The sequence below is a fragment of the Phalacrocorax aristotelis genome, chromosome 20 (assembly GCF_949628215.1).
Source record: "Phalacrocorax aristotelis chromosome 20, bGulAri2.1, whole genome shotgun sequence".
In the NCBI taxonomy this organism is placed as follows: domain Eukaryota; kingdom Metazoa; phylum Chordata; class Aves; order Suliformes; family Phalacrocoracidae; genus Phalacrocorax; species Phalacrocorax aristotelis.
The window spans coordinates 3,856,102-3,868,160 of record NC_134295.1 but is presented as its reverse complement, the minus strand read 5'-3'; the positions used below and the strand labels follow the sequence as shown (position 1 = coordinate 3,868,160).

The window sequence follows — 12,059 nt, the reverse complement described above, 5'->3', positions numbered from 1 at the left end:
TGGCGCGGCTGGGAGCGCGCCATGGCGTGCCGGCCGTTGGCTGTGCCGCCAGCACCGCGCTGCCGAGGTGCGCTGACATGTTCGCTTAATTGGCAGGAACTCGGGAGCAGAGCTAGGGGAGGCTGTTGCCAGGCGAAAACCGAGTTGTTTGCGCAGCAACTCCTGTTTGCTGGACTTTGCCATGTGCAGGCTGTCAAGCAGCACCAGATTGTTATCAGCGCTGCTGTCTGGGGCCGCCCGTGGCTGAGCGTGGGTTGTTTTCCCACCCCCCCCTTCTTTCACCTTCTTTTACAGGGTTTGGTGTTTATTGTTCAGATGGACAGGAGCCGGCATGGGGCTGTACGCTTTGTAGAGAGGATGGGAGGGGAAAGCTGCCCCGCAACTCTTGGGTTTCTTCTACACTGGGTTAATAGAACTGCTCCGTGCAAAGCCGGGGGGAGCCTCGGGGGGCACTGGGGTGGCAGCAGGGGGGACGCAGCATTGCTCATGGGCAGAGCCACGGGATGGGCTCTGTGCACAAGGTAAGACCAAAATCTGAGCGATTTTGGACAAATAGCACTGCACGTAAACGCGCACAGGCTCCTCGCGTGCCTTTTCCATCGGGTTTCTTTCCCCTTTGGCCCCAGGAGACATTTTCCGTGTCCCCCTGTGTCAGAGGGTCGGGGAGGTGCTGCAGCAGGGCTGCGCGGCGGGATCCCGGCCTTCCCCTCGGAGCAGAGAGGGTGCACGGTGTGTGGGAGCCCCCCGGGGTGCTGGGGCGGGGGGGGGCTCACGCTGCTGCAGGCCCGGGGGTTCGCGGGGTTCGCACCCGGCGGCCGCGACCCCGGGGCTCCCGCGGCGAACTACAACCCCCGGCATCCCCCGCGCCGCCTCGCCCTATTGGCCCACTGGGGCGCGTCGGTCACGCCTCCGCGTTACCATTGGTCGAAACGGGCCGGCGGGGGCGTGGCTGCCCCGGCCCCTCCCTCCCGCCCGCCGCTCTATGAAAGCGGGCGCGGGGCGCGGGGGGACCGGGGAAGGTTCTGGAGTCCGGGGGCGGCTGGGGACCTCTGGGGACCCCCGCCCCGCAGCCCGGGGGGGTCCCGGGGCCATGCCCGCCGCCTAGCCCCCCCCCCCCCCCCTCCGCCCCGTTAGCCATGCTGGTGGCCGGTTCGCCGTGCCGCGCCGCGGGGCTGGAGGAGTACCGGGGCTGCGGGGCCCGGCGGGGCGGCGAGGTAAGGGCTCGGGGCTCGGGGCTCGCCCGCCCGAGGTGCTCCCGGTTTGCATCGCTTCCATTCCTTCCCCGGGGTGGGGTGGGGTGCTGCCACCATGCAGCCCGTCCGGGGGTTCCCCCCGTCGCGGGACCGCCGTGTCCCGGCCCCCCTTCCCCCGGGGCGACCCCCGCCTTGGCCGGCTGCAGGGAGGGGACAAGCAGGGACACGTCGGGCCGGGTGGAGGAGCCGGGGCCAGTCTGCAAAAATGACCTTTTTTTGCTTATCTGCTCATCTGCGAGCCTAAAAATAAGGGTGCTGGGAGCCCACCCAGAGCTCCCGGGGATGGGGTGGCCCTGTCCTGGCAGGGGGGCTTTGGGGTGGCTGGGCAGGGAGATCTCGGGGTCTCCTGAACCCCCCGGGAGCTGCGGTGTGGGTGGGAGCCGGGCAGAGGTCCTGCCTGCAGGCACGGGCCGGGAGGTGAGGGGAAACTGAGGCAGGGGCTGCCAATGGGACGTGCCTGCCGGGGTAGGGAGTGTGGGGCTGGCGGGAGGTTGGGGGTCTCCGGGGTCTCCGTCCAGTTGTTCGGCTCGTGCTGGTGCTGCTGTTCCCAGGCTGGGTTTGGGATCTCTCTGATGTCCCCGTTAACCCAGAGGTCTGGGAAACCTCTCACGTCGCCCAGGGCTTCTGCATTTAGAGTCCGGTTTGCAAAACTGGAGTCCTGGAGTCCGTGGAGATTTGCAGGACCTCCCTGTCCAGCAGTCGGGCCGGGCTGCAGCCCCAGTGCCCCAACCTGCTGCCTTTCCTGAAAGGCTGGGAATTGCCTCTATTTGTGAGACTTCTTCTTCCCTCCGAAAAAAAAAAACCAAAACATTTGCAGTTTTTCGTCATGCTCCTGCGTTCCCCTTGTCTCAGGTTTCCCCAGGGACAGCGGGATTGCTCTGCAGCTTGGGGCTTTGCTTGTGGGGAGTTGGTGGCTCCCCAGGTAGCTGTGCCGCTGCGGCGTGGCTGCAGGGATAGTTATTCCTGACATGGGCTGGAAGCTGGAAACCTCAGGACAGCGGGTGGGAAAGACCCCAGGTGGCAGTGCTGCCAGGGAATCCCCTCTGGTGCTTGTCCTGGCATGAGCTGAACCCTGAAATTGGTGATTTGGAGCAGGCTTGGGGGAGGCTGGCGGTGGCGGGGGTGCCTTAGACCTTGGCCACTGACATCTAGCAGGTACCACTGAAACTCTGTGGGCTGGGACCTTCCCACGGGCCGTGAAAGCACCTTGGGTTCGCTTCTATGTGCTGTGGTGGTGGGGTTTGCACTGTGGCGGGGCTGGCTGTCCTGCAGCAGCTCTGCTCTTCTCTATGCATCCTCTGAGGGTGTTCGGGAGGCAGGGTAGGATTTGGGGATCCCGTTGCCCTCCTTGCTGGAGCATGGTGGCAGCGGTGTTTATTTTCCCGGAGCAGGTCAGGCTGGGGACGGCTTGCGCCAAGGGGGTTGCACTCGCGCGTCAGCTCCGCGCGTCAGCGGGGCCGAGCCCTGGCACTGCTCTCGCCCCCCGGTACGGTCCAGGGACAGCCTCCTGCCCAGTTTTCGGCAGGAACACGGTTACAAGAGGCAAACCCGCTCTGTCAGGTGTTTGTGATGGTGTTTGTTTAACCTCACCTTATCGGGAAGAATTTTCCAACACCTGACTAAGCACTGGTACCAGTGCGGGGGGCAGAGGAGGGGCTCACTGCTCAGCACACCCATCTTCCCACTCCCAGGGGATTAACCCCTTCCCCTGGTGCCTCCATCGAGACCCTCCGCCTGCCCTGTGCTGGCTGGAGCCTGGGAGGCGGTTGCATGGCCGGCATGGGTCGGAGCGTCGCCTCCGTGCCTCAGTTTCCCCATCAGTGGGAGCAGGAGGTGAGGCGCTGCCCGGAGGTGGCACGGTGAGGGTTAACTGCAGCGCCCCTGAAGATTGCTTAATGCAGCAAAACATAACGAGCCTTGCGTAGGGATGATTAAAATGCACCTTCAAAGGTCACCCTGAGCTGTCACCGAAAAGCAGCAGGGAGGACTGGGCTGAGCTCCTCGCTGCCTTTGGGGCTGGAATTCCTGCCACCTGCATCCCGTGGATTTGCCTGTCAGGGCCTCTCCGGTGCCATCCCCTCCTGGGGAGCCTCTTGGAGCACTGAAGATGCTCTTTCTCCCCAAACCGTGAGTCAGTGTGGAGTCAGCTCAGCACCCAGAGCTGTGATGGCACGAGCCTGCTCCCGCTGTCACCCCAGTCTTGCTTCCGTGGTGACTCAGGGCGGGAGCATCCCACACACGCGGAGCCGTCGGGGCGTGCGGATGCGGGCGCCGCTCGCTTTGCTGGGGTGGCTGCAGCCCGATGCTGGCACGAGCCCACAGCGCGCCATGACCCACTGCCGGACACATGGGGAGCACGTGGCTGCACCGACAGCTGCTGCGTGGTCACCTCGTGCCGTCCCACGCCCCTTCCCCAATCGGGAGAGGGTGCCGGTCTGCACCCGCCGCCTTGGCAGTGGTTTGGAGGCAGCCAACTGGAGAAGGCACCCACCATCACCTGGGCTGTGCCTGGCTCCAGCTCTTGGGTGTCTTGCCTGGTGAAGCCGGGCGGAAGCCCCGGGGCTCATCCCTTTGCAGGGCACCGCGGAGAAGACCCCTGGGAGAAGCAGCTCCCTGCCCCATTGCTCCGCGGCTGGAGAGCGGGACGTGCCGTCTTGCTGTCCGCACCACCGGTTGCGTGTGTCCAGGCACCCTCCTCCTGCTGCCGCCGTCCCCCTGTGACATGTCCCGTCTCCCGCAGGTGAATCCTGGCAGCAGGACCCTCGCTGCCACCTCGCCGCAGCCTCTCCTGCGCGGTTACAGGAGGCCGGGAGCGTGGTGCTGGATGCTGAGCGCGGGGGAAAGAGCAGGTTTGGGTGCAGAGCTGCCCTTTGGGCTTCCCTGTTGTTGATGGGCTGGAAGGTGTGTGTCCGATTGCGCCGCTGGTTTTTGGTTTTGGAAAGCGCTGCTGGGTGCTGTGCTTGCTTTTCTCTGCATTGATGCTGTGGGGGTGGCCGTGCCCTGCCCAGCCGTGGGTGGAGGGAGGCGATGTGGGGAAGGGAGAAAGAGGGTCGCTGGGAATTGCCTTGTTGCAGCGTGGCTGATGGGATGGAGGGGAGCATCTGCCTGGCTCAGCTGACCGAGGGGGAGCGCGATAAAATGAGGGTCATGCCTTCCCCCCACCCCAAGACAGGAAGAGCTGCGGGTCCTGTGGGAGCAGCAGCCTTGCAGACTGTCCCCAGTGCGGCTCCTGCTTCAGTCAGTTCACCCAGTAACTGGGTGCTGTGGGAGCAAGGCTGCCCGCTTCCAGTCGTGAGGAGTGCGCGGGCAGCACCCCACTCGCCCTGCTGGGGATGAGGCGTTTATTTTGGGTCCCGGAGGCTGGCAGGGGGCCCGGCGTGCAGAGTGGCTTTGGCTGGGCCGGCGCTGCCTTCGCCCGCAGCCGCTGGGACGGGCTGCCCGGCTCCCTCTGTGTCCCCAGCAGTGCAAGCCGGGGTGACCGGTGCGCCTGCCCTGTGCGTCTCTCCCTGCCGTGTCTCTCCCTGCACCCGGAGGGAGCAGAGCAGGGCGCGGGTCTCCACCAGCCAAGGCATCCCTCTGGACGGGCCACGGGAGCTTTGCCATGTCCAACACCAGGGGCATGGCTGCCGCTGCCTCCGGTTCTCCGTGGCACCGCTGCTCACGGCTGCGTTTGCACAGGGGCGCGTGCTGTGGATGGAGCAGGGTGGTCGTGGGCATCCCTGGGGGGCTGAGACCCTGCCCGCTCCCTGGGCGGGCAGATCCAGACCCCGGGCTCGCATCCTGCCTGCGCGGTTGGTGCTGGGCTCCCGTTCGAGAGTCCCAGCGGAGATGACCGAGCGCAGCCGGTGCTTGGGGACGGGTCGCAGCCTCGCGGTGCCACCCCAGCTCCCTCTGGCAGATGGACCTGGGGGATTTCTGCAGGGAACGGGAAGACGAGGCTGCTGCATCCCCAGCCGCAGCGGGGGCCCTGAGCACCTCCTCCGCGGCGGGCAGCGGGTGCCGCCACTGGCACCTGTATCCGGAGCGTGGGTTGGAGGAAGCGATGGTGCGGGTGCTCGTCTGCCAAATGTCCTTTCTGCTGCCACTGCCTGGTCTCTGTCCTGGTTCCAAGCAAGCACCGTGTCCCCCTGGTATTTGAGGGGACTGCGCCCCCACCCCCCTTCCCCCTTGCCTCCTTCCCGTGGCTGAGAGCACTTGAACCAGTTTCCTCCCTCTTCTCTCTCGGCCCTAAACCAGCTTCTGGGTTGCCTGTAGGTGTTTTGGGGAGATTAGTTTAGCTCTCGGGGCAGGGTGCTGAGTCTCCCCTGTCTGTGGTCGGCACCTGTGGGTGCTGCTGTGATGCAGGCAGAGGCATTTCCCCTGCGCACTGCAAACTTGCAAGCTGGTGAGATGCTGCGGTGCAAAAGTGGGACGAGGGTGGGTTCAGGCTCTGCTGCATCCCTGTATTTCGGCTCCAGGGCTGGCTGGGGGGTCCCCATGGGTACCAAGCCACCCCTGCAGCAGGATGGCTGGGGGGGTCCTGGTCCCGTTGTGCTCTGGACAGGGGCTTCTGCTTGCAGCATCCTCATCACTGCCCCTGTGTGCACCCTGGCTGGGTGCAGCCAGCCCCTGCCTGCTGGCAGGGAGGAGAAAAATATCTGCTTAGAGAAAATATAGCCTGGAAACGCCTGCTCTTCCCTGGGGAGCTGCTGGGGGGTGGAGATGGAGCATGGAGGGGTCAGAAAGGAGGCATTTAGCAGGAACCCTGGGCGCTGTTTTTATGCTGGTGATTGCAAACTGCAGTGCCCGGCTGCAGTGAGATCCATGGCTGGAGCTGTGCTGCTCCCGGGACCCCCCGCTGTCCCGTGAGACCCCAGGGGCTCCAGTTTCCCCTGTGTTTTCCCATGGAGGTGGTAAATCAAGACCCGGGAGCGAGGGGTGTCTCGGCTCCCCTGGCCCACGATGCCGCGGCTCCAGTGTCCTGGCACGGTCCCCGTGTGTCACACCTCCGAGGGGTGCAGAGCAACACCTCTGCCTGATTTCATCAGGCGCTGCCCAGCCTGACGCAAGGGCATGGGGGCGATGGCTGCGTGTCCCGGGGTGGCTGCCTGAGTCACCCCTTCCGGTGCCGCCACACTCGTCCTGCCGCCGCGGCTGCTTGTCCCGGGGACGCTCGGTGGCTCCCGGCTGCGCCGGTGCCGGGCTACAGCTGCTGCTTTTTTCCTTCCTAGGACAGAGGGGTCGAGGTCCCCCGGCAGCTGGAGAAGGGCCCCAGTGCCTTCATCCCCCTGGGAGAGGTAAGAGTGATGGGGATGGTCCTGGGTGGGTGCATCCCTCCCTCCCTTTAAGGAATGATTCCCACTCCCCTCCCCCAGTTGCTAGTGCCCAGCTGGGGTGGGCGTGGGATGCTGGGGAGCAGGGGTGGGATGGTGATGGGGAAGGGACACCCAGGCCAGGGGTAGCCCTGTGGCAGTGTGGGGTGTCTTGTTTCGGAGGATGGGGGAAGCAGTTAAGTTGTTTCACCCTGGCATTTTCCTACCCCAAGTCCCTGCCCTGCCCGTGCCTCAGTTTCCCCACTCATCCGAACATGGCTGTCTCTCCCTGTGCTGCAAAGGCAGCCCCTGTCCTGCCCTGCCCCCCTGAAAACTGTTCCCTGGAGTCGCCGGGGATCCCCATGCCGTGGCACCCTCAGCCCTATCTCTGCACCCGGCGTCGGTGTCCCAGATGGTTCCTCCCTCGGCAGAGATAGCGCCGTGGTTTCGTCACCAGAGTGGGGGTGGAGAGGCCAGGGAGGGCCGAGCCCTATCTCCTCCCCACCGCACACCAGTGCCCAAATAAACACCCCAACCCACAGGCTGAGCCTGCTGGGCTGTGCGGGGTCTGGCATGGAGACCCCCCATCACCCCCTGCCCCCCGGGGCCAGGAGGGGGGAGATGGGCAGCGGGGGCTGCCGGCGGTGTCCGTACCGGCGGCTGGGCACCTCCGATGGGGTGAGCATGGGTGCTTCTGGATGCCTGGGTCCTGCTGCCCACCAGTGCTTGATTGGGGTGGGGGGGGTGTCTCCCTCTAGGTCAGGGGGCTGTTGGGAAGAGTGGGGGGCTGGAGCACACGACCCTTCACCGCCCTCCTTCCCCATCCCGGCAGATCCTGCAGGAAGGTGCAGAGAACAGCCAGCGCCATCTCCTCATCGAGGCCTTCGTCTCAGCAGGCAGGGTGGACAACATCACCATGGTCATGGGGCTGCACCCCCAGTATCTCAGCAGCTTCTGGAAGACCCAGTACCTCCTGCTGCGCATGGATGGGCCCCTGCCCTACCACAAGCGCCATTACATCGCCATCATGGTGAGGATGGGGGTCCCTTGGGGTGTGGGGTCACTTGGGGGTATGTGTGGTCCCAGGACCTCTGCAGGGTTTCCCCCAGGAAAGCATTTGGGACCCCTCAGGTGGGCCCCTCTCTGATCCGTGGTCCCAGAGGCTTGGAAGCCCCTTTGGGGTTGGTGCCGTGGTGCCCACCCAGGGTACCCCAGCACCCCTCCCCTCCAGGGGACCAGCATTGATGGTGGGGTGGGCAGAGACCCCTGTCTGGACTCTCTTCCCCTGGGAAGACCCTCCAAGGGCAATGCAGGGAGGGTGGCTCCCTGCCTTGGCTTCTCCAAGGGCTTGTAGCAGGGTTGTAGGGGGACCCTGGCCAGTGCCAGGGGCTGACTGCCCGGCTCTCCCCACAGGCGGCAGCCCGGCACCAGTGCTCCTACCTGGTGGGTTTGCATATGGGGGAGTTTCTGCAGGTGGGGGGCAACCCAGCTTGGCTGCAGGGGCTGCACTGTGCCCCCCAAAAACTCAGGAACCTCAATGAGATCAACAAACTGCTGGCACACCGGCCCTGGCTCATCACCAAGGAGCACATCGAGGTGAGAGCTGATGCTGCTGGTGCAGATCCCCCCCCAAAACACGCCCTGGTTTTGGGGGTTTGACCCCAGGGGCCACATCCCTGCTTGCACAAGCCCCCCCAGGTTTAACCCTTTCAGGGCTGAGGGAGTCTCTGAGCTGGAGGGCAGGGTCTGCGCAGCTCCCGATGGATGGGGAAGGGGTGACTCGTCCCCCAGGCCTGGGGACTGTCCTGCCAACAGCAGCTGGTCTACAGGGGAGGCACATCCCAAGGCCCCTCCTGTCTCCTTGCCCTTGGCTTACCCTGGCTCTGGGGTGTGGTGGGGGGTACAGCACAGTGAGCCGGGGGGCTGGGGGCGTCTCTCCAACCCCACGTGCCTTTCAGGCTCTGCTGAAGACAGGGGAGAATAGCTGGTCACTGGCAGAGCTGGTGCAGGCCCTGGTGCTCCTCACCCACTACCACTCGCTCGCCTCCTTCGTCTTTGGCTGTGGCATCAACCCTGAGGAGGACCAGGATGGGGGGCACAGCTGCTGGCCCCCCTCACCCCACAGCGACAGCAGCCCTGCATCTGATGACAGCATGGGGGGCTCTGGGGTAAGGGGGTGCTTTCCCCTGCAGGGGTGGGGGTGTGAGGTGGGAAGGGAGAACATGGGGTGCTGGACTGCTTTAGGCTGCTTCTCCTGGGAATTGCCCCAAGGCAACAGCAGATGCTTTAGGTCCGTGCTGCAGCACCCTCCGTGCCTCAGCACCCTCCGCAGGGCTTCCCCCACCTCCCAGTCCCTGGGATGAGGCATGGGAGCAGCTGGGGCCTGGGCAGGACAAACCCAGAGGCTAATGCTCTTTAGAGCAGCCCTGGGGCGGCTGCAAGTGACAGCAGAGCTGAGAGCAGCTCTGTGCTGCTCTGGGTGTGCAACCCCTCTGCAACCTTGCTTGACCTGGGACAGGGCTGACGCTGCCCTTTGCTTCGCCAGGGCAAAGATGCCATGCAGGAGGTGGAGGTGCTGATGGAGAGGATGAAGCTGCTGCAGGAAAGCCAGCTGGAGGAGGAGGGAGTCACGCAGGAGGAGATGGCAACGCGCTTTGAGCTGGAGAAGACGGAGAGTTTGCTGGTCGCTCCCTCGGGTGAGGAGGTGCAGGGGTGCAGGGAATTCATAGGGGAGGGGGGAAGGAGCCAGCATCTGCCCAGGGAGGGGCAGGATCAGGCCCCTAGCTGCAGGGCTGGCTCTGCTGGCGGTCACGCTGCATCGCTCACGGCTGCTGCGGTGGTGCCTTGTAGATATCGCGGATCACTCCCTGCAGTCCAACGTCCTCTGCTTCGTGGAGGACCCCGAGTTCGGCTACGAGGACTTCACGCGGAGGGGCGAGCAGGCGCCCCCCACTTTCCGTGCGCAGGTGGGTGCTCGTGGTCCTGTGCCAGCGGAGGGAAAAGGGTGGCAGGTCCTGTTTGTCTTGTTGAGGGGACAGCAGGGCTCTTCCCAGGATCGTGGACAGCGTGGGTGCAGAGGGCTGGGGCTGTCTGAGCTGCACAACCAGAGTTAGGGGTGTCAGCAAGAACACGGGAGACCCCAGCTTGTGTCCCTGGCTTTGAAGGTCCCCCACGTTTCCCTGTTGAGCCCCTACCCCAGCATCCTTTCTCCGTCAGGATTACACCTGGGAGGACCACGGCTACTCGCTGATCAACCGCCTCTACCCCGACGTGGGGCAGCTCCTGGACGAGAAGTTCCAGGTCGTCTACAACCTGACGTACAACACCATCGCCATGCACTGCGGCGTGGACACGTCCATGCTGCGCAGGGCCATCTGGAACTACGTCCACTGCGTCTTCGGCATCCGGTAAGTCCCCGAACCATGGCCGGAGCCTGTTCTCCACCTTGGGTAGAGCCCACGAGTGGGTCCAGCCTGAGAGCCTGCGACTCTGTCTTGGTCAGACTGTTGCTGTTGCTTAGACTAAGGCGAAGCGATGCTGTTGGAGGGCACAGCCTAGGTCTGGAAAGACCCTGGGATGTGTGAACAGGCACTGGTTGTGCCTGGAGTAACGCACCCTCCTCTCTCCCCCAGCTACGACGACTACGACTATGGGGAAGTGAACCAGCTCCTGGAGCGCAGTTTAAAGGTCTACATCAAGACAGTGGCTTGCTACCCAGAGAAGACGACCAAGCGGATGTATACGCAGTTCTGGAGACACTTCAAGCACTCTGAGAAGGTACTGCCCCATCCCTCCCCCTCCCAGCAGGGCAAAGGGGGTGCTGAGCCTCCCATGCCCTGACCCCGCTCTCCCTGCGTAGGTGCACATCAACCTGCTCTTGCTGGAGGCTCGGATGCAGGCGGCTCTGCTCTACGCCCTGAGAGCTGTCACCCGCTACATGACCTGACCGGCCTCTGCTCCCTCCTCCTCCTCCTGCCCCACGTTTGGGGGAAAGGCCAGGGGGGAGCTGGTACCCTAAAGACTTTGCTGGAATATTGTCTCCCCCCACCTTAAGGGGTCTGGAGCTGTGGAAGTGAAGGGGGGGCTTCCCTGCCCATCATCCCAGGAGAGGGGGGGATCCTCAGGAAGCCGTCAGTGCCAAGAAGACCCCAGAGTGCTGTCCTGGGCTTGGCAGAGCTGGGGGTGTTCGACTGCTCTGTGCCTTTCTCGGGGAGAGCCTGAATGTCGCCAAACCGGGGTGCCTGTGGGTGCTGCCTTCGCCATGCAGGGCTCGTTTTACACCTCTGCGCCACGTCCTGGCACTGACACTGCGGCCGTGAAAGACTGTCCTCGTGCCAGAGATCGCCGGGGGGTATCGTGGGCTTTGCTCCTGCTTCTTGGGTGTCTCGTCGTGCTGGAAGATGTGCAGCTGCTGGTGGGGGACACTGCCCTGGCACCCCCTCCCTTCCTCTCTGGCTCGCACCCAAGGAAGGCACCGCAGGAGTGGTGAGAAGGATCTGGCCATCCCCGGTGCCGCTCGTCTCCGAGCTGAGTCCCCTCACATCAGGGTCCGAACGGCTGGGGGGAGGCCGCGGCTCCTCCCTGCCCTGGCCCAGGTGTTTCTGCTGCTGTCAGTGCCTGCTGTGACATGGGGGCGGCCCCTCCGCGCCCGGGGGTGCGCGCAGCCTCTCGCCGCTCCTCCCGTGCACCCTGGCACGGCCAGACCCCGACCCAGCCCTCGGTGGGGGCTGCAGGAGGGGTTAAGCTCTACCCTGTCCTGCGCGCCCAAGCCCCCTGCAATTCGGGATGTGAAGTGCCTCTTGACCTGGGTCCCAGGGCAGGAGCAGGGTGAGGGTAGGAGTGCCTGCAGTGTGTTTTACACATTTTTTTCTTTTTTTTTTTTTTTTTGCATAATTTTTCAGCCACTGGCACATCTCTGCTGCCTCAACCTTCGTGGCTGAGGCGGGGAGCAGTGCTGGGGCCTGGGGCTGCCCTCCTGCCTGCTGTGAGGGTGACAGGGTGGCACGTGGGGTGGCCGTAGCTTTACCCAGGTGTGCCAGAGCATTTCCCAGTGGCGCGGGTCGCCGGGGAGGTGCCTGTTTGGGAGACCCCCCACTCCTGGCTCTGCAGGAGCGTGGGTCCGGGTCCAGCAGCATCGCCTGCTGCTCGGCCCCTCTTGCTTTGTCTCTGCTGAACTGTAGCTCCAGTTAAGTTATTCCTGTATTTTTCGGGTGTATTTACTCCTGACTGGACATGGAAATGCCACTGTGACTTTGCTACAGATCTTGTTTGGAAAAAATAAAATTGTTCCTTTTTTTTTTTTCCTTTTTTTCTTTTTCCAATCTCCTCTGCAGGGCAGCGCTGCCCAGCAAGGGCTGTGAGATGCGGTTTTCTTTCCCCTTGCTCAGCCCCAGGGGCTGATCCTGCATAGCACAGTATGGGGTGGGGGTGTCCCACTGCTCTGGGGCTGGCTGGGAGCAGCCCTGGGCTTGTCAAAGGGGCTCCCGGTGCACCCACTGTCCTTGCAGTGACCGTT

The 12,059-nt window shown here is 64.1% G+C and overlaps 1 protein-coding gene across 3 annotated transcripts; it reads left to right on the top strand.

The window, feature by feature from the left end:
- Window positions 1-1,000: 1,000 nt before the first annotated feature.
- On the top strand, window positions 1,001-11,845 carry SESN2 (sestrin 2). Of its 3 annotated transcripts, none has more exons than XM_075114875.1 (10): window positions 1,001-1,214; window positions 6,464-6,529; window positions 7,377-7,574; window positions 7,958-8,140; window positions 8,503-8,712; window positions 9,090-9,240; window positions 9,395-9,510; window positions 9,761-9,951; window positions 10,177-10,321; window positions 10,404-11,845. In XM_075114875.1, the coding sequence occupies exons 1-10, from the start codon at window positions 1,137-1,139 to the stop codon at window positions 10,488-10,490; spliced, it is 1,425 nt and encodes a 474-aa protein (XP_074970976.1). In that variant the 5' UTR covers window positions 1,001-1,136; the 3' UTR covers window positions 10,491-11,845. The 3 variants fall into 3 exon arrangements, with proteins under 3 accessions (XP_074970976.1, XP_074970974.1, XP_074970975.1); XM_075114873.1 differs by lacking the exon at window positions 1,001-1,214 and adding an exon at window positions 1,521-1,670; XM_075114874.1 differs by lacking the exons at window positions 1,001-1,214; window positions 6,464-6,529 and adding an exon at window positions 7,051-7,222.
- Window positions 11,846-12,059: the final 214 nt, after the last annotated feature.

Bases quoted from the DNA above. Each gene is read 5' to 3' on its own strand.
- SESN2 (XM_075114873.1), top strand. From the start codon at position 1,536: ATGGGGTGGCCCTGTCCTGGCAGGGGGGCTTTGGGGTGGCTGGGCAGG. The intron at 7,575-7,957 runs GTGAGGATGGGG...CTCTCCCCACAG, and splicing joins GCCATTACATCGCCATCATG to GCGGCAGCCCGGCACCAGTG. The intron at 8,713-9,089 runs GTAAGGGGGTGC...TTGCTTCGCCAG, and splicing joins ACAGCATGGGGGGCTCTGGG to GGCAAAGATGCCATGCAGGA.